This window comes from Phoca vitulina, unplaced genomic scaffold, assembly GCF_004348235.1.
Source record: "Phoca vitulina isolate PV1807 unplaced genomic scaffold, GSC_HSeal_1.0 scaffold7, whole genome shotgun sequence".
In the NCBI taxonomy this organism is placed as follows: Eukaryota; Metazoa; Chordata; class Mammalia; order Carnivora; family Phocidae; genus Phoca; species Phoca vitulina.
In genome coordinates this window covers 59,206,079-59,233,149 of record NW_022589710.1, presented here as the reverse complement: position 1 = coordinate 59,233,149, position 27,071 = coordinate 59,206,079, and the positions used below count along the sequence as shown (strand labels likewise).

The 27,071-nt window shown below is 41.4% G+C and overlaps 1 protein-coding gene across 4 annotated transcripts in view; it reads left to right on the top strand.

Moving 5' to 3' along the window:
- Positions 1 to 5,907: 5,907 nt before the first annotated feature.
- The window catches only part of RPS6KA5 (ribosomal protein S6 kinase A5), a 179,651-nt gene continuing 158,487 nt past the window's right edge, over positions 5,908 to 27,071 (top strand). Inside the window, exon 1 of one of the 4 annotated variants that reach the window (XM_032405786.1) lies at positions 5,908 to 6,244. In XM_032405786.1, coding sequence (XP_032261677.1) covers positions 6,145 to 6,244 — 100 coding nt within the window. In that variant the 5' untranslated portion in view covers positions 5,908 to 6,144. The other 3 variants (XM_032405790.1, XM_032405788.1, XM_032405787.1) reach the window with 3 other exon arrangements.

Sequence of the window (27,071 nt, the reverse complement as noted above, 5' to 3'; positions counted from 1 at the left end):
AGAGAAGGTTCTGACCAGGTCAAAAACAGACTCAAGATGTTGATCATGTCACTTTTGACTTTTTTGAAAGAAGTTCTTTCTTCTCTGAGTGTCTATCTGAGTGTTTTGATAGAGTCAGTTGGGGGCGGGGGGCAAGACGTGGTAAGTCTCTGGTGTTCCCTAAATCTTATAAATCCAAAGGTGAGGAGCTTCTTGCTCGCACTGCATGAATAATGAGGTCACTAAGCCCTAATGGCTCACACCAAGTAAGGTTCTTCCCAACTTTGCTTCGACCCTTCCCCCCCATGCTAAGGACAAGGGAGGCCAGAGCATGGTGCCACAGACACAGGCCCACAAGATAAAGGGGTAAGCAGGGGCCCCATTCTGGCACCAGGAAGCAGCAAGCCTGGCGAAAGGCAGTTTCTAAGGGGAACAAACATATTTTCAAGCTTTTTCTCTATTACTCTTCTGGGCCTTAGCAGAAATGGATGTTCTCCTGGACACCTTCCCTTTCCCAGCCTCTTCACAAACAGGTCTGCCCCTACTACTTGTCCATCTCTCAGGGTTAGAGGGAACAGTGATGTTTTCCTTAATTCCAGCAGCTACATCCAGACCTTCATTAACCATCTCATGTGCCTTCAACAACTTTTCCTCCTTGGATTCCAAGCCATCCTCTCTGTCACTGTCAGCTAAGCCCCTCCCACCCATTTTATTTGGTGTGTTCAACCACTGATTTGTCATTTTTCTTCCTACACTATCTAGCACCATCACTACCTATGAACAGTTGTTATTGTTTCAAAACTCCAGCGTGCTCTTATTTACCTCCCTCTACTCTAATGGTTGTCCATTAGAGTTGTACATTACAAAATTGGTTCTACCTAACAATCACTTGAGGAACTTTAAAAAACATCCCAAAGTTTAGGCCTATTCTAGAAGCTTGGATACTGAGATGAGATGACCAAGTTATCCCCAAGTCTACAAGGTAATCCCTGCCCACTTCCAGCCCCTCCTCCCTCTCACGTACTTTCCCAATACTTATTAATTACAATGGGAAAAATAACACCTTTAGAGTAATCTGGCAAATGCCACCTTAACCAAATGTTCAAGGATAACATCACAAGTAATAAGAATATAAACTTTTTGTACCCCTGATATGGTGAATTGACAACGAGCATATCACCTCTGTTACTCTTGCCAAAAATGCATTACTTCAAATTTAATCATAACAAAACATCAGACAAACTCAAATCAAAGGGAATTCTTCAAAATACTTGACCAGTGCTTTTCAAAAGAGTTAAGGTCATGAAAGACAAGGAAAGACTAAGGAACTGCCAAGGACTGGAGGAAACTAAGGAGCCACGACAACTACATGTAATGGAGGATCCTGAATTGGATACGGGCACAGAGAAAGGACATAGTTGTGTTCCAATAAAACTTTATTTATGGACATTGAAATTTAAATTTCACATAATTTTCATGTGCCATGGAATATTCTTCTCTTAATTCTTTCCCAACCATTAAAAAAATTAAATCATTTTTTATGGAAAAAGTTGTGAAATCAGTAGAATCTACGATTTAGTAATGTTGTACCAATATTAATTTCTCAGCATTATTGATTGAACTGTGGTGTGTGACATTAACATTAGAGGAAGCTAAGTGAAGGGTATGTGGAAACTCTGTATTGTTTTTGCAACTCTTCTGAAATTTAAAAATTTTTTGAAAATAAAAAGGAAAAAAAACCACAACAAAAAACCTCTCTGGGTCCCTCCAGCTAAGGCCTTCCTTCTCTATTTTCCTTCAGGGGAAAATTCCTTGAAAAATATGTCCACACACACTATTTCTACCCCTCCACCTCCCATTTGCTCTACCAAAACCACTCTGGACACTGTCACCAATGGCACCCAAGTTGGCAAATTCACGGGATCTTTCCAGACCTCATCTTATGTGACCTTTCAGGGCATGTGACTCAGCTGACCACTACCTACTTCTTGAAACACTTCAGCTTCCAAAACACAAAACTCTGTGGGTTTTCTTCCTATACCTGCAGCTTTACCTTCTCATTCCAACATCTCAATGTTGAAATTCCTTAGCTTCAGTCCTTGGGTCTTCTTTTCTTCCTTCTATACATTTTTGCCCTAGGCAATCTTATTCATATCTCTGGCCTCAAATACCATCTATCTGCCAGCGATTCCTAAATTTATATCTCTATGTTAGACCTCTCTGCAGAACTCCAGACTCATATATCCACATAGCTACTTAATATTGGCTTGGATGTCTCAAAATCTTCACTCTGATAATATGCTCTTCCTTTGACTTACCCCTCTCATTAAATGATACCACCATCCTCTTCCATCCACCTAGTGGCTCATGCTAAAAAACTTCAGTGTCATTTCAGGTGCCCCCTTTTCCTCACCCAGCAAATCCAATCCTTTATGATGACCAAAATACATATCCAGAAACATTCCACTCCTTACCATATCTACTGCAGCCATTGCCATCTTTTGCCCATACTACAGTGATAACCTCCCAACTGATCTCCCTGTATCCTCTCTTGCTTCCTCTAGCCTAAGCTCCAAACACTAACCGCAGTGGCCTTTTGAAAATAATATTCCATTATATCATTCTCCTGTTTATATTCCTTCCATTGCTTCAGACTTCACACAGGAAAAACTCCAAAAATATTAATAAGGCCTTCCATACACTTCATGATTGTGTTCTGCCTCCCTCCCTGACCTCACCTCTTGCTCACTGTGTTATGGCCCCACGGGCTTTCTCTCAACCCCTAATATACATAGACACTTTGCCTGCCTCAGGACTTGGCATCTGCATCTTCCTAAAATTTTCTCCCCCACCCTTCCTCCTCCAATAATTCCCTTGTGAAATAGTCAGGGTAGGCTAGATTTTTCTTTGGTAGCAAACAACCCCAACATCTTGGTAGCTTATACCTGAGGTTTATTTATTGTTCACATCACAGTCTGATGTAGGTCAGGGTGGCTGTTCTTCCGGTGGCACCCCCATATTCAAAACATGGCCTTTGTAGTCGCTGTGGGAAGAGAAGAAAGGGTAAGTGACTATGCAGGGGGTTCTCTGGCCAGGCCTGGAAATGGCTCATATCATGTCTGCCCACACCCCATTGGCGAGATCACAGTCACATGACCCTCACCTAACTGCAAAGGGGAAAAAAAAGTAGTTTTCCTGTGTGTCCAGGAAGAGGAAATGAGGTTGGTGAGCAGCAGACCAGTTCCTGCCACATCCTGGTTAAAACTTACTCATCTTTAAAGAATCAGCTTAAATAATACTTCCTTATTAAGGCCTTCAGGTTCCTCCAACCTAAATCAGCCCCCCCAATTATATTTTATTGTAGCAGCCTTTTGTTTTCCTTTACAACATGATCACTATGGAAAATTTACGTTTCTTTATGTGATTACTTAATATTTATTTCCATTTCTAGACTGTAGGCTCTATGAGAGCAAGGATTACATCTGTTTTGCTTCCACTGTGTTGCTAGTGTCTTTCACAATACTTGCTATATAGGTGGTGCAAAAGTTGTTGAGTGAACAAATGAACAATTGCATGCAGTCAGTCCCTGGTTCCAAACAGCACACTACTTATGCAGGAGAAAAGCAAGTGAGTCGACAGTCATGGTTTAGTGGGATAAATGTTCCAGACAGGTAAGCCTAGGTTGCTCAGGCAACCTGGAGGGGTTGTCAAGCCTTCTCTGCTTTCTCTTCCATGGCAGTCTAATCTAGGAGTCTGCAAACTATGGCCTGCAGGCAAAATCTGGTTACTGCCTGCTTTTTATAGCCCAAGAGCTAAGAATGGCTTTTATATTTTTAAATGGTTGAAAAGAATTACAAGGAGAAGAATATACTTTATTATATGAAAATTATGTGAAATTTAACTGCAATGTCCATAAATAAAGATTTATTGGAACATAGCCATACCCATTAGTTTACTTATTGTCTATGGCTGCTTTCACACTACAATAGCAGAATTGAGTAGCTGTGAAAGAGACCACTTGGCCTGCAAAGCCTAAAATATTTATTGCTTGATCCTTTACAGAGAGTGTTTGCTGATTTTGACCTAATCCATGCTTAGTTTAAAAGGTCACTTCTATGTGAAATACATCCAAATGCCCATCTTTAATCTTCCCCCTTTCCCATTCTCAGGTCCACTGCCAGAAATTAGGCCCCCATAAATTCTGTGAAAATCAAAAAAAGGAAACCTCACCAAAGTGGAGCCAGGAGGTGAGAAGGGGGAGCCTACTATTCCACAGCAATTAGGGGGAAAAATTGGCAATCACCGACTCCAATAGGTGAATAGACAAGAGGAAAGAATCCTCCCTTATAGGCTCCAACAGGGAAAGATGTACATTGCCTCTCCTACATGAAATTGACTACCCATGCAACTCAGCCAATGAGAAACCATCATCCTCCTGAACTCTTGCTTTTCTCCAATGAACTTTCCTTCAAAACAACCCCTGCCAACTTCCTCCTTCTCCATTAAAAAACATTCCTCTCCTTTGTTTATTGGAGTTGCCTATAGTTTTACCACAGCTTGTGCATCCCAAGTTGTAATTCTTTGCTATTCCTGAATAAACTCTTTTTGCTGGTAAAATAAATGGCTATTTTCATTTCCAGGTCAACAGTTATATCTTTGCAACAGTATTCTTGCCCTGTTATCTTTCTCCTCTCCTAAGTCCATCCTTCTCACTGTAACTGAAGCTAACTTCCAAAAGAACAGCTTTGATATTGTAACTACTCTTTGGGACTCCCCAACCTATACTAAATAAAACCTGCACTGTTTAGTATGGTAGTCAATGTTCTCCATTGTCTGACAGCACCTTACCTTTTTAGCTCTCTCTCTTAGGTCATACTTCCATCCAGTCTTATCAATCATTTAACCCACCCTTGCCTTCTCTACCTCTAGGCTGATGCTCACAGTTACCATTTCTGCATGAAATGTCTGCTGCTGATATTTCTCTTACCCATCCTTTAAGTTGGTTATCTCAAATTCCTCCCTGCCCTAGAAGCCTTCCCCAGTTCCCCTACGGAGAATAATTATTGCCATCTATGTCATTCTCTGTTTGTATGACAGTTTTTTTCTTTTTTCCAAATTCTGCTTTATATTTCCTGTGTATATACAAATTGTTTCTCACGTTTGTATTGAAAGCTGTTTAGGGGCAGGGATTGTATTGTATTTTATTAATCTCTGTATTCATTTGGTGCCTTGTATGTATCTTGTACAAAATGGAAATACCTATCCTTTGCAAACGTCCTCATGGCGAGCTGGGATTGTGAATTTTTGCAATGTCTAAGAACTACCTGCACTTACGCACAAATTCCACTTAACTGGTATAGAGCACACTAGCTCAAGTAACACCTTCCTAAGACACGCCGTCTTCCAGCTGGGCACACCTCTGCGGATCGCCCGCTGGGACCCTCAGATGTCCGCAAACACGTGTGTGAGAAGCGCTTCCCTTCAGGCCCCTCCTCTGTCCACGGTGATTGGCGGACCAAACATTCCAATCAGCCATCCCCGCCTCTTTCAGCAATAGCCAATCACTGACTCCGAGTCCTCCTGACTACTAGACACTGTTTACTAACAGATCGAAGCTGGGGAATAAGGGGTGTGACCGTTCTGGGGAGGTCAGGGAAGGGAAGGTCCTGAATGCGCGTGCGCACCAGCGGAAATGGGCGGGGCAGAATCTCAGTTCTCACCAATCGGAGTGGTAGCGTTTCTCCCTCTCCTGCCTCCCCGCCAAGCAACAACAATTCGAGGAGCGGGGCGGGGCGGCTCCTGAAGCGTCAGAGAGGACTGCCCAATGAGAGCCGGCGTTGACAGATGCGCGCGCCCTGTGCCCAATAAGCGATAGCGGCTAGAATGGCTCCTCTACCTTGCTGACTGTGGGCGGAGCGGCCCGAAGGAGGAGGCGGCGGAGCAGGGGGCGGTTTGGTTGCGCGGTACTAGCGGTGCCCGCCGAAGGGGGAGGAGGCGGAGGAGCGAGCCGTGCGGCCAGAGCGGGAAAGAGACTCGTCGCTGCGTCCGAGTTCTGGAGCTGCCGCACCCCGGCTCCTGGGGCTGCAGCGGGACCTCTGAGGGGCCGGGCGTCCGCTGTCTCCCGGATCCCCGCGTAGGACCCCGCGGGATCGGAAAAGGGAGAAGATGGAGGAGGGCGGCAGCGGCGGCGGCGCCGCGGGGACCAGCGGGGACGGCGGCGCCGGGGGAGAGCAGCTCCTCACTGTCAAGCACGAGCTGCGGACGGGTGAGCGACCCCGCCCTCTGGCGGCCGGGCCCGGCGCGGGGGCGCGCCCCGAGGGCATGCGGGTGCCCGCGTGGGCCGGGGGCGCGGGGCCGGGCAGTGGGCGCGGGGGGCGGGCCCGGGGCGGGGCCTCGCGGGCGGGGCTGAAGCCGGGGGGTCCCAGGCGGTGGGGGCGCACCCGGGGGGGCGCGGACCGAAAGTTTTCCCCAGCCCGGGAATGCGCTGCGGGCGCGGGGCGTTGGGGCCCGCGAAGCGGCGGACAGCTGCCTGTTGGCACTAGTCTCTGAGGATGTCTTCGCTCCCCCTTCCCGCACAGGTGACTGATCTGTCACTGCATTCTGTCCGGGGCGAAAGGTGCGCCTTCCTCCGAGTGAGGTGAACGACGCTTTGTTTTGGAGCCTGACTCGCTTCTCCTCCACTCCTCTGCTTCCCTAGAGGTGGTCCTGGTGGGGGTTTGTGGAACCATCCCCTGAGGTGCCGGGGTCCTGTACGAGCTCAAGGGGTGGCTGTCCCCAGGGCTTTTCATGAGTCCGGACTGTAGTGAGGCAGAGAGGGATCGCGGGCTCAGGGTCTGAGCGCTTTTATTTGCAATTATCATGAAATGCTATACTTGGCCTTGAATTCTTTCAGAGGTCTCTTGAGAAGAAGGTTCTGTAAATGTAAAGCTCTAAGTAAAAGCGACTAAACCAGTCCGCTTAAGCGCTCACGTTCTAATGTTCTAACGTTTCAGATCACTAGAGTTGCTCCAAGCTTTATACTTGTTAGATTACTTTATTCGTTGTGTGGGTCCGAGTTGTTCATTTTGGAAAATGTTTATTTGGACTAATCAGTACAGTTTGGGTTTAGATTTGTGGAGCCCAGTCTGGTATGAGAGATATTTTTTCATTTCTGGACAATACATTTTAATACATTTAAAGAATTCGTTATTACTATTCAATGTTCGTGTGAGCATTTATTAAGGTTTATGATTCAGCTTGTTTGGCATATAGAGATAGTCTTTTATTATGTAGACACAGAGCTTATGTAGCAGATTTCAGGTGTATGCCAAGTACACCTTGTTACCATTTTCAACAGATTGTAAAGTTAGATCTGTCACCTGTTCTTTTCGTTTTTATTTCTAATGAGATGGCTGGTTAGCATTCCAGAGGGTGCCAATGTGGTGATTTAATTTAAGAGGGTTGTCAAATGCATGTTTACTCATTTCAACATTTTTTTTTTTTTTTTTTTGGTCGTTGTGAATTTCTTACATATCTTGAACTAGTTACCCCATAATCTTTTTTTTGAGTTCCTAACGTAATCTGTGTGGGTTTGGTTGGTTTGATTTTTCTCTCTTCATTTAGTAGACAACTTATGTTTTCAAAAGGCCATTAAATCAATTTTTTTTTCAGTAAACCTTTATTCAGTATTAGTATCTGATTTGTGCCAGGCTCAATGTCAGGTGGTCTCTGATGTGGAGATTTTGTCTTTTTTAAAAATCTTATGTAACAATTCACTGATTTATATAGGTAGAATTATGCTGTATCACAAAAGCTACTTGAAGTCCTATGCTCCTCAGCCACTGACCATGGTGCAACAAGCAGCTTTTTGCTAAATGACCAGAGAGCAACCTACTTGTTATTAGTAGTCAACCAATTGCTCAGTTTCTGGGTTTTGCAAACAATGCTAGTTTTGTAGAAAGCAATGAGTACTGCTTTACTTCTCCTTCCCAGCTAACCATGTGAATCATCACCTTCAAGTTTGCGTTTTAGAAATTTTTCTGATAGATGGTGAGATTATACTGAATTCATTAGTACTGTTAACTGTCAAAGGAAATGAACAGTCATTTTGATTTATTACTGAACATTGGAACAACGGACTGGATATAGTGGTCAAAAGTACTGTTAAAATATAGCTTGAAAGATTTGCTCATCTTCAGCCAACTGCACTCTTGTCAGCACGTAATGTTTTAATAGGGCACCAAAGTAATTTGATCCGATGTGGTCCTTTGCTTCTCAAAATGTGGACAAACATTATAGCCATATCAAGTCAGCAGTTGGTGATTGCCCATATGTGCCCAACACTGTATCGTGTGCTCTAGGATGAATGAAAAGCCAATGAAAGCCACATGGAAAGTGTTCCAGTTGTGTAGATTGCATGGCATGGTATACTCGGACATGGAATTGGAAGACTTAATTCTAAATCCTAGCTCTGCCACTTACTTGCTGTGTAGACTTGGGCAAGTCACTTCACTCTTTCAGACTCATACCTGTCGACTACAAAATGTGAGAGTTGAACGCGAGCCTGTTCAAAGAGTGCGAAGCAGTTTGCTCGGCACACGTGAGGCGCTCAGGAGATGTTGGTTGCATGTAAAGTCTGAAAATCACTCCATGGCGGTACCTTTTCTTAAAGTGTGCAGACTAGCCCCATGTAACTTAGAAAACAAATCACTCATTTGGTGCTTAGCCTATGTCACATTGCTGGCTGTCATCTTTTTCTGTGTATGTCTTGCCTTCTGAAGTAGAACTCCCCATGATCCCTGCTACTGCTTAGCAGCCTGTGTGTATATTTTCAGTAACCTCTAACACACTGTAATAATCAGTGTACTTGTCTGTGCTAGACTGTAGGGTTCTTGAGGGCAGACGCCATGTCCTTTATCCATTTTCAGCCCCCTGGCGTATGGTAGGTACTCAGATATTTGTTGAATGAATTCATTGAATTGATGAAAATGCATGACCAAGCAACAAGCAGTGGTTTATCATGTTTCCCAGTATCTTGTAAATGTTAGGTGGTTGATAAATTGGGGACATTAATTATAAAAACTGAAGAATGAAGAGTAAAGGATTGATTACATCAGTTAAACATATATTTCTTGACACTTTCTGTTTTCTAGACTAAATGGTGCTGATGATACCAAAAATGACTAAGCAAATACCTTGCCCTGTGATAGTAGGGCAGGAGGCCATGTGAGCCAGTAATTAGGATATATTGCCGTAAGTATAATAATAGAGAGATATACAGTATAAAGGTAGCAAAAAAGAGGTTAGGACTTTTAGTTTTCAAATAATCAAATCTCTCTGTTGAACAACAGCAAAGAGAGAGAGAAAGAGGGGGGTATTATAGGAAGGATATTGGATTATCTTACCCATTCATTTATTTCATAAATATTTCATTACCTCTTAAGTACTGAGTGCTGTTGTAGATGGTGGGGTCACAAGACAGATACATTCTTCCACTGGAAGGGCAGGGTTGCATCAGGAATCCTTGGAACCAGAGACATATGTTCTGTACTCCCTCCATCTTGAATCTTTTCTTATTTCCATGTGATGGGCTTCATCCTTCTCCACTGCCATCTACTTTTTCCCACATGGGAAAGAACATGGCTGCTGACAGACCCCAAGTTTTACATCGTACAGCTTTAGGTGTTGGAGAGATACTGCCTTTTCCACAGCTTCAGGTATAGAAATTTCTATCTGGCTTTGGTCAGATGCCTACTTTCAGATCATCAGTTAAGGCCAGGGAATGGGATCATGATTTACTAACATGACAGCTACTACAGTGAACATGCGGATGGGGGTGAAACCAAACTCTTAGGAGAGGAAGGGTTGCTGGGAAGACATTTCCTTAGATGTCCTTCATCAGGAGAGAGAGCCTAACACTGAAGAGAGGGTCAAGGAAGGGGTATTAATTATATATTGCTGTGTAACAAATCACCCCAAAACTTAGTGGCTTAAAGCAACATGATTTCTGTGGGTCAGGAATTCAGGAGATGCTTAGCTTGATGGTTCTGACTCAGGATCTCTCATGAGACTGCAGTCGCCTGAAGATTTACTTGTCTGGGGCTAGAGATTCCCCTTCTAGGACAGCTCACTCTCGTGTTGTTGGCACGATGCTTCATTTCCTTCCATGGGGACCTCTCTATACAGCTGCTTGAATGTCCTCATGACATGACAGCTGGCTCCCCCAGAACAAGTGATTGGAGAGAAAGAGCAAGGTAGATGCAGCAATGTTTGTTTTTTTATTTTAATTTTTAAAAAAGATTTTGTTTGTTTATTTGGGGGAGAGAGAGAGAGAGAGAGCATGAGAAGGGAGAGGGTCAGAGGGAGAAGCAGACTCCCCGCTTCTCCAGGATCATGACCTGAGTTGAAGGCGGTCACTTAACTGAGCCACCCAGGCACCATGCAGCAATGTTTATTAAGCAGAGTTTTTGAGATATAATTTACATAAAATCCACTTGTTTTAATTGTACAATTTAGTGAATTTTTAGTGTATTTATAGAGTTATACAACCATCACCACAATCTAATTTTAGAGTGTTTCCATCACCCTAAAAAGAAACGTCTTGCCCATTTATATCAGCCACTCCACATTTTCACCACTCATCCCCAGCATTAGGCAACTGCTAGTTCTACTTTCTGTCTCTGTACATTTGCCTAGGGACATTTCATATAATAGAATTTTACATATGTAGCCTGAACATAGTGTTTTCAAGATTCATCCATGTTACAGCATGTATCTTCACTTCATTTTTTTTAAATTGACAGATACTATTCCATTGTATGGATATGCCATATTTTGTTTATCTCTTCATTAGTTGACTGACATTTGGGTTGTTTTCACCTTTTGGCTATTGTGAATAATGCTGCTATGTACATTTGTACAAGTTTCTTGTGTGGATCTATGTTTTTGTTTCTCTTGGGTACATTCCAAGAGTAAAATTACTGGATCACATGGTAAGTCTGTGTTTAACTTTGTAACTTTTCCAAAGTGGCTGTACCCCCAGTCGCAATGTACAAGAGCTCCAGTTTCTCTACATCCTTGTTAACATTCGTTATTATCTTTTTGCTTGTAGCCATCCTAGTGAGTATGAGATGGTATCTCACTGTGGTTTTGGTTTGTGTTCCCCTAATGACGTTAAGCGTTTTTTTTGTGTGCTTATTAGCCATTTGTGTATGTTTGGAGAAATGTCTGTTCAGATCCTTTGCCCATTTTTAATTGGTTAATTTGTCTTTTTATTATTGAAATGTGAATCTTTATGTATTCTACATATAAGTCTCTTACCAGATATGTGACTTGCAAATATTTTCTCCCATAAAGTGAGTTTTTTTGCTTTTTTGTTTTTGTTTTTGTTTTTTTGATGGTATCCTTACAGGCACAAAAGTCTTTAATTTTGATGAAGTCCAGTTTATCTGTTTTCTTTCGTTTCTTGTGCTTTTGGTGTTGTATCTAAGAAATCATTGACTAACCCAACGTTAAGAAGGTTTATGCCTGTTTTCTTCTAAGAGTTTTATGGTCTGAGCTGTTACATTTAGGTTTTTGATCCATTTGTTGAAAGACTATTCTTTCCCCATTTTATTGTCTTGGCACCCTTGTCAAAAATCAAATGACCGTAGATATATGGATTTATTTCTAGACTGTCTAGCCTTATGCCAGCACCACATTGTGTTGACTACTGTAACCTTTTAGTAAGTTTTGAAGTTTGGAAGCGTGAGTCCTCCAATCTTATTTTTCTTTTTCCCAAATGGTTTTGGCTATTCTGGGTCTCTTGAATTACCATAGGAATTTTAGGATTAGCTTCTCAGTTTCTGCAAAGAAGCCAACTGGCATTCTGGTAGGGATCACATTGAACCTGTAGGTCAGTTTTGGGAGTATTGCCATTTTAGCATATTAAGTCTTCTGATCCAGGAACATGAAATGTTTTTTCATTTACTTAGATCATTTCTTTTAACAACATTTTGTAGTTTTCTTTTCTTTTCTTTTTTTTTAAGATTTTATTTATTTATTTGAGAGAGAGAATGTACATAAGCAGGGGGAGGCACAGAGGGAGAAGCAGACTATCCAGGACCTGGGATCATGACCTGAGCCAAAGGCAGATTGCTTAAGAGACTGAGCCACTCGGGCGCCCAACATTTTGTAGTGTTCAAAGTATAAGTTTGTATTTCTTTTGTCAACTTTATTCCTAAATATTTTATTGTAAAAGGATTTTTTTTTACTTTAATTTCTGGATTGTTCATTGTAAATACATAGAGATATAATTTATTTCTGTATGTTATCTTGTATCCTGCAACCTTACTGAATTAGTTTATTAGTTCCAATAGTTTTTAGTGGATGTCTTAGAATTTTCTACTTAAAAGAAACTTTTAAGTTTTCTACTTATAAGATCTGCAAATAGAATAAGATTTTCTTCCTTTTCAATGTGCATGTCTTCTATTTAATTTTTTTGCTTGATTGCCCTGGCTGGAACCTTTAGTACAGTGTTCAGTAGAACTGGTGAGAGCACACATCCTTGCCTTGTTCCTGATCTTAGGGGGGAGGATTTAGTCTTTTACCATTAAATATGAGGTTAGCTGTGGGTTTTTCATAGATGCCCTGTATCAAGTTGAGGAATTTCTCTTTTTTTCCTGGTCTATTTGGGTGTTTTTATCATGAAAAGGCATTGGGTTTTGTCAGATGCTTATTTTGCATCGATGCAGATGATCATGTGGTGTTTGTTTTTTGTTTTATTGATGTGGTGTATTACATTAATTAATTTGGAGGTGTTAAGCCAATCTTGCATCCCTGGGATAAATCTCAGTCCTCAGTCCTTAAGTCAAGAGGGATTCAAGTATATTTTGTATTTGCAGTCTCCTGGGGAGAAAACCTTCTCAGGTGGCAAGTCTCCTGTCCTATCAGACCCAACATTAATGTCTACTCCATAGCAAGAAAGAATCTTGAAACCTCAGCTTCCTGGAGACATAAGTGGTTTGGTGGGCAGGATTGAATTCTTCCTGTGAAAAAGAAGCTGATGCTTGGTGAAAACTCCTCTAGGGAAAAATCTAACATAATAACATCATGTGTTGACTGAAACTTCGCAATTAAATACACTGTTGAAAGAAGTCAGTCCCAGAATGCAGTGAGAGGGAGGGGTTGTCACAGTTATTTCCTTTGAGCTCCCATAATGATTTACAGATCTCTTTATGCACCTCAAAGGTGTGAGCACTCCTACATTCCTCTGGTTTGTCAGGGAAGATGAATAGGGTCTAAAATAGAATCTTTCCCTCATTATGTTTGTCCCTAGCGGTGTCCCTTTGGGTTCAGCTGTCGCTGTTTCTCCAAAAATCAAGTAAGCTGCCTGGACTTTACACCTTCCTGAAGTACTGAATGAGCTGGCTATCTCACTTTTTTTTTTTTTTTTTTTTTTTAAATATTCAGTAGGCATTCTCCCCTGTGACTGCAAGAGAGAAGGGAGGTAAAGTTCCCAATTTTTAGTACAGTACTTGGTATTGCAGTTACTTTACTTCACACTCAAGTTTTTGTGTAGGTGTGCTGCTTTTTATAACCAGTGTGTTCCTGACAAAAAAATTGTGTAAATAATATTTTTGTATATCACATTATTTGGAATACAGAAGGTGAACTTGCTACTTAAAAGGATTCTGTGATTAACTCTTGAATTAAAACTTTTTTTCTTAAGTTCCCTATTGGTAGCTTTACTGTTACCATATAGGTTTGGCCTTGCATTGCTGTTTTCTGTTTTCTGACACCATCCTTACAATTTAGGTAGCTGCAAATAGATAAATGATGGAGTCTTGTGTGGTAGGCTGAATAAAGATACCCACACCCCTCAAGATGTCCGTGTCCTAACCTGAAACCTGTGAATATGTTTCCTTGCGTGGCAAAGAGACCTTGCAGATGTGATTGAGTTAAGTCTCTTGAGATGAGATTATCCTAGATGATCCAAGTGGGCCCCATGTAATCACAGGGTCCTTATAAGAGGGAGACAGGAGGGTCAGACTCAGAGAGGGGGATGTGAGATGACAGCCGAGGGAGAGAAGGGGATGTGGCAGTGGAAACAGAGCCTGGATCGATGCCATTGCTGGAAGGGGGCCATGAGCCAAGGAATGCGGGCAGCCTCTGGAAGCTGCCAATTAGATATTTCTCTAGTGTCCCCAAAGAGCGCAGCTTAGCTATCACCTTGATTTTAGCTCTGTAAGATCCAGTTTCAGAATTCTGATCTCCAGGCCTGCAAGAAGACAAATGTGGGTTGTTAATAAACCATGAAGTTTATGTTGATTTTTTTTTTTTTACAGCAATAATAGGAAACTAATAAATCGTGCTTAAGATTGGATGAGGCAAGAGATCATTTTGCCCCAGGCCTGGGTAACTGAGTATGATAACAATGTGGAGCACTCAGTTATTTAAGCAACTATTTTAGTAGAGACTGGTAACAAGTGTTCTTAGTAGAAGTAGAATGGTGTCCTCTCTAAGGAATCCCCAAGAAGACATTCCTTTCTGATCTTAGTACCAACCAACCGTAGCTAAGCTGCTTTTGACCAGCTGTTCTGTTTTCCATAGGAATGCTGTGAAGTGGGTCCCTCTTTTATCAAATTGGGGCTAGAAGGCTTCACAGCTCAAGCCTGTATCACATAAAATTGTGGTCTGGCATGCATCTTAGCCTCTTTCTAATATCATTTTATGTCTCTAATCTTTCTTCTTTTTCTTTCTTCGTTCTTATGCTTTAGTTAATCCAAATAATTTGTCTTGAACCTTTTCTGGACCATGGGAGGAATTAAATGCAGTTATATACACAAAGTATAAACAATATGGACAATATGGGAAGATATTTGACTTTCTATTCAGTGTTTTGCTTCTTAAATAAAATCTTTGTCATATGGTGTTCTTGCTATTTTTATATTTCTCCTAAAAGAAAATAAGTGAGGTCTTTGATTAACTAATAGCACTTTTGATTTTTTTTTTAAATGATAAAATGAGAGAAATAATGAGAAATCAATAAGATAGAGGCATACTTTTAAAAACGAATTCTATTGGCAGAAGGGTGGAGAGCATACACAGGGCTGTCTTTGTACCAGGTGGTTATTTACATTGGTGGAATATCCCTTCGTTAGCTAGAAAATTCAGTCAACTGAAGCACTCTGTCCTCTAACCGCATCAATGCTGGGGTGAAATTATGTTTTTCCTAAAGGAAAAACTATTCAAAATATGCAGTAAGGATAATGTTGCACCTCATATCTAAATATGTTGTTTCCTTAAGAGGGCATGAATGCTGAATCCTAGCAGATTTGCCCTGACACTTTCCCATGAACTTGCCCTGTTTGTCCTTTATATTTACATCATCTGTTTTGTAAGGAAGCATCATAATTATGGCTAGATTAAGATAAATCTAATGGTCCACACACAAATAACCTCATAATCTTGACCTAATTTTACCATGTATAAGTTGGGCAAAATAGGCACAGTTTTATTCATCCATTAAAGATTGTTGAATTCCTGCTATGTGTCTGGCACCGTACCAGATGCTGGGTTTTCACAAGGAACAAATTAGGTATGGCTCCCACCCTCACCGAGCTATATCTAAGAGAAAGACCTTAAATACATAATCATACAACCAACTATGTGTTTGCCATTGTGAAAAACTCTGTGAAGAAATACAGGGCTCTGTGAGACAGTCTAATTGGGTGGCCTGGCATCATGTTAGGGGTGAGGAAAGGCTTCTGTGAAATGGTAGCATTTAAGCTGAGGCCCTGGCTATCACTGGGTGCTGAGTGGGGGAAGTGACACAGATGGTCCTAGTGTGGGAAATGGCTTGGCACACGGGGGTTACTGGAAGACAGGCCTCTGTGGCTCCTGCATCATATCCAAGCAGGTGAGTCACAGGAAATGAGGCTGCAAAGGTAGCCAGGGCCACTTTGTGAGGCATTTGAAGGTTATGATAAGGTGTTCAGGTATTATCCTGAGTGCAATGTGAGGTCATGAAGGATTTTTCCAAGACGAGTCTTGCACTCTAAGAAATGGCTCCCACTGCTGTGAGGGGAACGGGCAGGAGAATTGTGAGAAGGGAAACCAGTTAAGAGCTGTTGCCGAAGTTCAGATGGGACATACAATTTGGGGTAGGGAACAGATTAAGAATTGTGAATATGTTTGAGATGTATTTAGGAGATAGAATCAGCAGAACTTGGTGTGATATTGATGGGGGTTTTCCGGCTGGAACAAATATATGTTTGAAGGTGCTTTTTGTTCAACTGGTGTATTAATTTTCTATTGCTGCATAACAAATTACCACAGATTTAGGGGTTGTAATAGCACCCATTTATTAGCTCACAGTTTGGTGGGTTAAAAGTCCTCCCAGCATGGCTGAAATCAAGGTGGTAGCCACACTGTTCTTACCTGGAGGCTCTGGATAAAAATCCACTTCCAAGCTCATTCTTGTAGTTGGCTGATTTTAGTTCCTCTAGTTGTTGGCCTGAGGTCCTGGTTTCCTTGCTGGCTGGCAGCCGGGGGCCTCTGTCAGCTTGTAGAAGCCATCTGCATTCTTTTTCCTTTGGCCCTTCCATCTTTAGGCAATGGAAATTCAAGCGCTTCCATGCTTGGACTCTCTGACTTCTAGATCCTCTTCTCTAGGCTGTGTCATTAGGTCAGGCCTACCTAGATAATCTTCTTATCATTACGTCAATGATTTGGGACCTTAGTTATATCTATAAAAATCCCTTGATTGCAAGAGTGATATCATATTCCTTCACTCAAGGGGAGGAGATCATGAAAAGGGTCATGGGGGGCTCATCTTAGAATGCTGCCTTAGAACTCACAGATGGTGAACCAGGGATGAGGCATATGGGGTGGGCAGAAAAGATAGGACCCAGTTTTTTGTGGATCAAAGCAAGTTTGAGATGCCTTTGCTATATTCTGGTGAACATATATGGTGATAATATAAGTACCGCGCGCTAACCGATTGCGCCACTGGAGCTCTGAACATATATGGTGATAGTAATCAGGGATAATGGAAGCTTGCCTTGTGCCACCTAGTAGGTGCTATCGCCAACTCATTGAATCCAACAACAACCTTATGAAGTGAGTATTATTATTATTGCAGTTTTATAGATGGGGAAACAGTCTTCGAGAGGTTCCATGACTTGTTCAGGGTTACCCAGGAAGTAAGTACAAGAACTAATTTTGAAACACAGGCAATCTGGCCCAAGGCCCATCTAAACCACCGTGTGTTACTTCATTACTGGGGTATGGGTCTGAAGCTTGGAAAAGATGTCTGTGCTGCAGGGAATGATCCTAGCATCACTGGCGTTTAGCTGACATGGAAAGCCCAGGTGGGAGTGAGATCATCTTAGGAGAGATTGTAGAATGCAGAAAGGAAGAGGACTCAGAACTGAGCCCCGAGAAACTCTGACACTTAGAGGATGGGTAGAAAAGGAGTTGCTGCAAAGGGGCACTGAGGGAACACCCAGAAGGAAAGCTAGGAGAGAAACCAGGAGTGCTGTGGCTTGTGGAAGCCCAGGAGACATGGTACTTCCGGGCGTGTGTCAGATCTGACTGGTCAGCTTCCCACCTTACCTGGAGCAACTGTGGTGGTGAGTTGGTGGGATAAGCCAGAAATGGAACAGGATGAGGAATGGGTGCAAGTGAAAACAACTTTGAGAGACTTGGTTCTGGAGGAGATTAAAGAGAGAGACTTAGCCAGAGAGAAATGGGGGGTTCGAGGTGGGTATTTTTTGTTGTTTTAAGATGAGTGGTGCTAGAACATGCTAGATACCACTAGTCTGAATCCACTACAGAGAGAGATTGAAACTACACCAGCGGGGGTGGATAGGTGACGGCAGCAAGGTCCCTGAGAGGAAGGGGGACATGAAGTGAGGGCAGAGATTGGCCTCTGATAAGAGAAGGCCACTATTTCTAGTATAATAAAAGGGAAGAGGGAGAGGATACAGGTGCATTTGTAGATTTGGTGGCAGGAAGATACGGGAGTTTTGAGCCCGTGTATTTTTTTTCTCCTCTGTGAATTGTGAAGCAAAGGCAATTCTTTATTCAAGAAGAGAAAAATCACTTCATTGTTTTAAAAAATTGTTATTCTGGTCTTTTAAAAATTCTTAGATATAGAAAAACATGCAGAAAGTTAACACAATGTACACGCTATAAGATGAGAGTTTACGGAATGTTGTAGAACAGCTTACAGAAAGGAGGTTTTCAGGCAGAGCCATTGAAATGCTTCTGTGCTTTCACAGAGGTCAGTTCTCTGAACATGTTCTCTGGATCATGCCAAAATTCTTAGTAAGCATAATGTTCTTTTTCTTCTTTTTGAAGTGTTTTATATTTAGTTCAGTTCTTCTAAGTTAAATTTATTTGGTACACGTATTGGAAAAAAAGGCTGTTTGTTACTGCTTTACAAGCATTTGTTTTCCTCTTGACTCAGTTTTCACATTGGCCCAATCATGTCATTCCAAAATCAGTTGGATAAGTAAACACTGCTGTTTTATACCCCAAAAGTACAGTGGGTCTTCAAGGTAAGTGACCCCGGCAATAAGAGAAAAGTGGGCAGCATTGTTTTAAAGTACACAGATATTAAATATAACTTTGTTCTGCCTTCAGCAGAATGCTGTCCAGAGACGTGGTTTGAGGCCCAACCACAAATCTAAACAGCTTCAGAATAGCTTACCACCTGGCAGTTAAAAAGAACCTGATGTGCTAGCTATTTAGCGTATTTTCCAGCCCAAATACATTCCCTGCAGTTGGGCTCATTGGACCCTGCAGATGGGGGTTAAAGATTCTAGAATTCGAAGCTATGTGTGTGCTGTCAATATGGTGCTGGACACCCCCTAGGTTAGAGCTTATCTGATAAATGGTTTTAGAAATCATTTATTTCCCCCAGACAAAAAGAAAAAAGAACTAAAATAGCAGAGGAAGATTTGTTTCTCACTGCATACAATTGTCACCTTTTGACTGAAACTAAAATTAATCCAAGAAGCTTATGTTTTTGTAATGTTGAGTAAGAAAAGACAAGATTTCATAAGAAAAGTTATTTTATAACTTTATTAGGTTGGTCTCAGCAAATTAGATGCTAAATACATATTTCCTAGTTGGTGTATTAAAAATAAATCCAAGCATATTAAATAAAGAGGATTGAGTCAGATTGTGCTCTCACACCTCTTTTTGCAATCTTCCACTTCCTCAGAGAGCTTACTCCATTCCCCCCACCTTTCCCTCATCCTCAAACTCTCCTTCCCACGAACACATTTGAATCGTCTTGTTAAAAAAAAAAATCTTTGGTGGCCCTCTAGTTTTTGCTGTCATTCTCTTTTCCACCCGTTTTTGAGAGAGCAGTTTATACAGCTGTTTCTACTTCTTTATCTCCCATTCAGTCTTTGATGTGCTGTAACATCAGGCTTCCATCTCAGTCTGCCTGGCATAATGGTTCCCTCTAAAGTCCCCGAGGTCTCGGGGCGCCTGGGTGGCTCAGTCGTTAAGCGTCTGCCTTCGGCTCAGGTCATGATCCCGGGGTCCTGGGATTGAGCCCCACATCGGGCTCCCTGCTCGGCGGGAGGCCTGCTTCTCTCTCTCCCACTTACCCTGCTTGTGTTCTCTCTCTGGCTGTCTCTCCCTGTCAAATAAATAAATAAAATCTTTAAAAAAAAAAAAAAAAAAAAAAAAAAAAAAATAAAGTCCCCGAGGTCTCCCTATTTTCCTGATCCAGCGGACACGTCTCTGGTTGACTTAACCTCTTTCAGAGCAGTTGGTACTCAAGTGTTGGTACTGTCTTCCCTTTACCCAGGGACACCGTGCCCTTTCTCCTGGTTCTTCTCTTTCGCTAGCTGCCCCATCTCCGTCCCCCATCTCCCTGGCCTCCATCTCTCTGTGTGTCTCGTAAATATTGATAATCCTCTGTCAGCCCTCTTGTAAATGTACATGCTCTTCCTGGGAACTCCAACATCATCATGGCTTGAACTACTATCCAAGTCTGTTTTCAGCTTAGCTCTCTTCATTGAGTTTCTGATCAGTTACTTGCAACTGCCTGCTGAGCATAAAACATGTGGGTAGCCCACAGGTCCCTTACACTCTCAAGTTGAGTAATGCTTCTTCCTCCAGCTTTTCATATTATATTTAGTGGCACTGTCATTCTCCATCCTGCCAGGACCCTAGCTAGAAACATCCTGGACCTCCTCCTCTACCTCACATTCTTCCTGCCTACCCATTCGCTCTCCGCATTCTGTCCGTTTATAACTCTGAAATACGTCCTTTATCTGTTTCTTGCTCACCCGTTGCCATTATCACAGTCTTATATCAGTGTCTAACCTAATGGTAATAATTATCATTTTTTGAGCTTTATGTGTTAGGAGATCTGCCAGGCATTTTGCGCGTCTCACTGACTTCTCGCAGCACGCCTGTGGTTAGCGTTGTCTCTGACAGTTGTTGGTGCACAGGCCCCTATCCTGTCTGCCTCGCTCCGGAGTCCTGCTGGGGCCAACGATTCTGTGTGGACTTCAGCTCACTAACTCACTTCAGTTTGACGTGTCTGATTTCAGGTACACATGCCGCACATTTTTCACTTTCTGACCCAGGACTTGGACTCCTGCTCTAAGCTTTAGGATCCTAGGGGGAGCTGGCTCAGCAAAGCACAAGTGCATGTCCCGGAAGTGTACAGAGTGAATGGCCCACTGGGGCAGCCTTCCGCGTTGGGGGATGGAAGCTGATAATAAATGCTTCTCTGTAGTGACCTGAGGGTGGAAAATTCTGAGGGGCATTCCATACATTCCTCAAAAGGTCCAGATTAGATTGAGTCGATAATGCATCCTTGTATGGGCTTTTCCATCAGTAATTACATAGACGGTTTAACTCCCATACCTGTGTGAGGTCAAACGCTTATATAAGTTCCTTATTCTATATCGTTCATGGTAGGTCTTCTTCTGTGTACCCTCGACAAGTGTTTAGGGCCAAAGTCAGCACCCTCATATGGGAAGAATAGGACCCTGAGATCTGTGATGGGAACATCTGGGTGGATGAGCCTGACAGTTTTGGACCCCTGAATTTCCCTGATCCTCTGGACAGGCAGAACTAATGCCTTGTTAGAACAGCCTTCCCTTGTTTGGAGACCATGCAAAGATCTGGCTGAGGTTCATGCCTCCCCAAATGATGCTTATCCTCTTTGGAATCTGCTCTGCCCTCTACACCTCGTGCCTCTAGAACAACTAGATGCAATCCTAGCATAATGTAATCAGGGATATCCTTGTTCTGGGAGGAAATACTCAGACAAATAATCCCAGGACCTAGCTAATATGTACCAATAGGAACAGAGGAGTATGTTGGGGACTGGATCTTGAAGGTATAGGGCCAGGAGTGGTAGAATAATGAGGCTGGATGGGGGAGATTTTATTAACATGGGAGCACTATTCATAACTCAGGATTCAATATCCTAGTAACCTGGTCCTAATATACTGCAGGGATATTTTCTTGAATCTTGGACATGAATATGACCTACAGTAAATTAGATAAATATGCAAGAATGGCTTTGGCAGAGTATCAAGGTCAGAAGTCTTTAAGAAGAAAGAATATTAGAAAGGATTTATTTTATGAGGCTAGAGAACATACTATCTGATCATGTTCCTTAGGCAGGTCCAAAGAAAACACTTAACTCAAAAAGGTAATACAGAATGCCCTGGCAAGGGGAAACAGGCTGGGCTTGATAGGAGATGCTTCCATGGAACTAGGTTCCCTAGTGTCCATAGAAATGATAGGATTCTGGAATAACAGAGGCTGGATGGCGGCACTTAATCAGGAGCAAGGTGGATGTAATTATCATAATGGGCTGGAGTGGCATTCGGTGGGTGCTCTGACCCACAGACATCTGTGGCAATGGCTATTAGATCATGGGACCACAAATGATGGACAACAAACCAGGATGTTAACTTGATTAAGATCTTCATCTCGGAGGGATCTGAGCCTTCATTTGCCTTGTCCTTGGACTGTGGTTGCTCCAAATGCATCTTCAGCATTATTTATCAGGCACAGAGCAACAACAAACACCCTCAGGAATTCCTTGAGTTCAAGATAAGCTCCTCCCTGTCACCATTACCTAGGAGCAATGCTAGCTCCTCCTTGAAAGACTCTGTGACCAATTAATTTTTTTCCAGCTTTATTTGAGATTTAATTGACATAGAACGTTGTATAAGTTTAAGGTGCACAATGGGATGATTTGATACACATGTATTCAGTGACCCAGATGGAAGGGAATTTGAGCTATAGTCTATCCATTGGGTCTGAAGCACCACCTCACATCATCTTCCAACTCTTTGATGCAGGCTTTGACTCACTGTGCCCTGACAGTGGCTTATCTCAAGTATGCTTACTGCCCATCTTTTCCTTTCTGCTCCAGGGCTTCTCCAAGGCCACCTAGCAGGAGATAGAGGTAGGAGGGTTCAGAGGCTTGTTCAGCCTGGAAGTGCCTACAAGTGAATGCTCCTCCTAGGGCAACCCTTAACTAGAGGGAGCAGACGCCAATGGAGAAATGCTCTCCTTGTCTTTGCACAGACAATTCTAACAGCTTTCTAATCATTTTCAGAGAGTTTGGCAAGACTGAGTTCCAGTTGCCCACAGCAATGACCATCTCAATAGGGTGCCCTCATATTGGCTCATGCTCCTTTCCGGCTTCACCCTCCGTGGTCCTTTACTTCTCCTGCCAATTAAACTGTCTCTATACAAGTCCTTTTGTCACGCTCTGCTTTTGGGAGAAACCCAGGTTCAGACAAGTACAGTTGTTATTTGTGTGTGTATATGTGTGTGTGTGTGCGTGTGTCTGTCTGTCTGCTTACCTATCCACCCATCATCCATCCATCCATCCATCCAACCAACCAACCAACCAACCAACCAACCACAAATTACAAATAGGAGGCTTAGAGTGGTAGAAATAATCGCTCGGTGCAGCCTTAGTAATTGGTAGAGATTGAGTTCATCTGAAGCCAAAAGCACGTGCTCTTCTTCCTGATTATACTGCCTCCCCACCTTTGAAGATGAAATCAATAGACCTTAGCTTGTCCTTCGAAGTCCTTTGTGATCTGGCCCTACCTGCCTGTCCACAGGGGTTGTTCATAGTTCACCAGTCTGCAAGTTGTAATGTGAACATGCTCATTCCTTTGCCAATAAATTTCTTTCCTTTCCCTGTGTTTTATTGTGGGGAGATGCACCCCTCACAGTCTATTTGGAAGAAGTGTACTTTTTCTGTTTCTTTTCTAAGTTCAACTCTTGTTGCATTTCTTTTTTCGGTGGTTGTTTGTTTGCTCATTTCTGTTCTTAGTTTTTGTATTTCTGTTTCAGGATTTTTTTTCATATCACAAATGCTTGTTTGAAGATTTTAAATTGAGTTTGGAATGTTGTGCTACCATTTTCTTCAGCTTTGTGGCTTTTCAAAAGGAGGGGGAGGGATTTATCAGCTGAAATGTTTTTATTAGCATTTTCTGATTGTCATAGTAGTTTTTCTGTGTCTGTGACCTGCTTTTTTTGTGTATCTATCTGTTCATTCCCTACTTGAAGAGTTCTGTAGCAGCCTCCTCTGTGCACTTTCTTTTATGGGTGGTGTTGGGGGTGGGGTGGGGGCATGTCTTGTTTCTCTTTCATTTCTGTGGCATCCTTAATTCTTTTCTTATTCTCTTCTTTCTCTTCACTTCTATATTCCCAAGGGTACATCTCCTTCTACCTGGTTTGCCCTCCGAAGCTGTGCTTCTCCAAGTCTGCCATTTCTGTCCAATCCCTGCTTTCCTAGCTAATGCTTTAAAGTACAAGTCCTGGCGTACGTGTATAGTCTTTTGGCTTTTATTTTGGATGCTTTTGGAGCATGATTTTTTTCTTGCTTTGTCTAAGTCCTTGGTGCTTCTCTATTCTTTTCAGTATCTCTTAGGTGTCCCTCCCTGTCTCCAAACCTCCAGACTTGGCTGTGGGGGTGGTAGGAGCTCGGTTGGAATTTGGTCTGTTTTTCTATTACAGGTCATTTGAAGGTTGTTGTATTCCCCCCCCCCACTTTTTTTAAAGATTTTACTTATTTATTTGAGATGGAGAGAGAGAGAGGGAGAGAGTGCATGCGAGCACAGGAGCGGGGCGGGGTAGAGGGAGAGGGAGAAGCAGGCTCCCCGCTGATCAGGGAGCCAATGGGGCTTGGTTCCAGAACCCATCAGGACCTGAGCTGAAGGCAGATGCTTAACTGACTGAGCCACCCAGGCACCCCAGGTTGTGGTATTCCTTAAGCCTGCTGAAGGCATGGGACATATGTGGTTTTATTTCCTCTCTTTGTTGGTTTTATGGTAGGTTTTTTTTTTTTTTTTTTGGAGGGTGAACAGGAAGATTTGAAATCAGGCAGCCTTTATCATGTCCCTTACCCAAAGTTTCTCTGTACTTTGAAATACTCAGCTCAGACTTTACATTCTTCTCTTCTTTGAAGTCTTCCCTATAGTTTTCCAGTTTCCATGCTCAGATATTTGCTGCTACTTTGTGTTCCTAACTACCTTTACTTCTAATAATTACATTTTTTGTATTGCATTGTAATTATATATTTGTTTCCACTCCCCCCATCAAATTGTGAATGTCTCTAAAAAAGCAAACCACATTTCTTTGTTGTGTTACCATAGTACTTACCCACTAAATAGATTAATTTACTTAAAGCAGAATAGAAGCAATCAGTTGATGAGTGCCACCTCTATCAGCTGTGAATAATGTGAATATTTAAAAATCATATTGATCTTCAGTTTTAAAATTTGAATGTACCATTTAAAATTTTGAACTGTACCATTTTAAGTAGAAAATCTGAATAATGATCAACTTTGTATTATAATACCACTAAAGTTTAAGATAACAAATGTACCACTTTCTCCCATAGAGTTTCTAATGTTAATTGATGAATTCAAAAAAATTGCAGTGACTTTCATATATATCTTTTCTTACCTCTAAGATTGTTGACTAGTTAAAACTCTAGAATCTAAAATGATTCATGGTTTGTTCTTTTTTTTTAAAACATTATTTGTGAAAACGTTCTGCAAAATTAATGTTTTTAATGGATTGTTTTAATGTATAAGTGTCTTTCTACCACTTTCTATGTAAGACATATTTTATGTGCTACATGGCTAAAATTCCATACTTAGAAAAAAGACAAACTTGGGTTCTTAAATACACAACGCTCAATTTGTCTGATTAACTTGGGTGTAGGTATGCCAGAATCCCATCCTGTGGTCAGTTACTGCTACTTTTTAGCATCTTGCCGATATCTAGCCTGTGCTTTTTCTGTAACTGGTTTTAAAATGAAGAATTTCACAATAAAGAATTTAAGGAAACTGGATATGTGAAAATTCAGGCCCTTTACATAATAATTATTAAATATTCTGTTGATAGAATTTTGTCTTTTTTATACCCAACTTTTTATAAACATTTTTTTTAAAAGAGAGCAGTTTCTTCTCAGACCAAGGGGATCCATTTGTTACTCACAATATTCCATTTGGTATTGTAGGTCAAGATTATTAGACACAAAAATTAGACAAAATTTTGGAAGATTAAGTAAGAGATATATAAAACTTTATTGTAGTTTATGGGATGAAAAAGACTGACTTCATTCAGAATTCCCTGCAGAAGGATATTGTTATAAATAGCAGGCATTAGTCAACATTGTACTGCATTGATTTACTGATGTACAGATCAGAAGGGAAATTTGTTTCTGTAAATGAATTTGTTCAGAAAATAGATTTGTTAGTTTTCCATATTCTGAAATTAATAAGGAAAAAGAGAAAAGGGAACAGAAGGGACAGTTGTCTGGTATTTGTGTGCCGTAAGTAATAGGCATTCTTTTCAATATTTTTTGTTATTGAAAGATCATTTTCTTAGTTTTACTATTTGTAGGAAAAATTTTGAACTCTACCATTCTGTATTTTGACTATTTTTGCTCTACTCTGAAGAAATACTAAGTAAGCCACATGAAGCTGGAATTATGGAGTAATTTCTTTGGAAACACTTTAATTTTAGGTGGACATGACAAGAGGACATTTGACCCTACTATTTTTATCAGTGTCACTGGTGAGCCATTCAGAAGATTGGAATAAACCACTTTTTTGAGGCAGTGCGTGAGATTTACTGTACCATAATCAGTTGTGATTGCTGTTTTTAGTGGTATAATTCAGGCAGGTGCTTTACCTATGCATTCTCATTAATTGCTCAAGTGCCCTGTGCGGTAAGTGCTGTTACTGTCTTTGTGGTACAGAAGATGAGACTAAGGTTAAGGGCTTTCTTTGCTTGAGTTTACATAGGTTGCAAGTGGCAAAACTGGGTGTGAATACAGATAATTCTGGACTCCAGAAACAGCTCTACCTAGCATTTTTTTTTCCATGACTGATTTTTCACCCTGCCTCAGAAGCACATACCTTGATTTATTCATTTATTTATTTTCAAGTTGGAGGTGGTGCAAGGTCTGTGGTGGTGAGGAGTGAGGGTGGCAAGCCAAGGAAGAAAAGCTGTTTTTGTATCTTTAGAAATTTGTCAATTCTCATTACTTTAGTTTTTTGTTTTGTTTTGTTTTGTTTTGTTTAAGAGGTCACTTTTAAAAGCATGTATCTTTTCTGATAGCTGTAACGAATGAACACCCATAAACCTACCAACTAACAATATCTAATCTTAATATTTTGTGATGTTGAGCTAATATCTGTTTTTCAGGAAACAAAGCATTGCTAATTCAGTTGAAGCCTCTGTACCCCTCCTTGATCGCATTCTTCTCTTTGTCTTCCTTTTCAGAAGTAGCCACTATCCTGAATTTAGTTTTTGTCATCCCAATTATGCTTTTATACTTCTATAGCATAGGTATATGTCCATAAATTACAGTACATAATGATGTTTTACATGTCTTTCTCTTTACATAAATGACATTATGTTATATACACATCTTCATTACCCATAGGTGTGTCCTTATTACCTATATTATCCACATCCTTCCTTGCTAACATTGTAAGTGAGAGTTGTTTGTATGGACATTTTATAACTTTTTAAAATTTATTTTCACTGCTGTATGGTATTCACCTGTGTGATTATATAATAATTTCTTTATCTGTTGTCCTGTT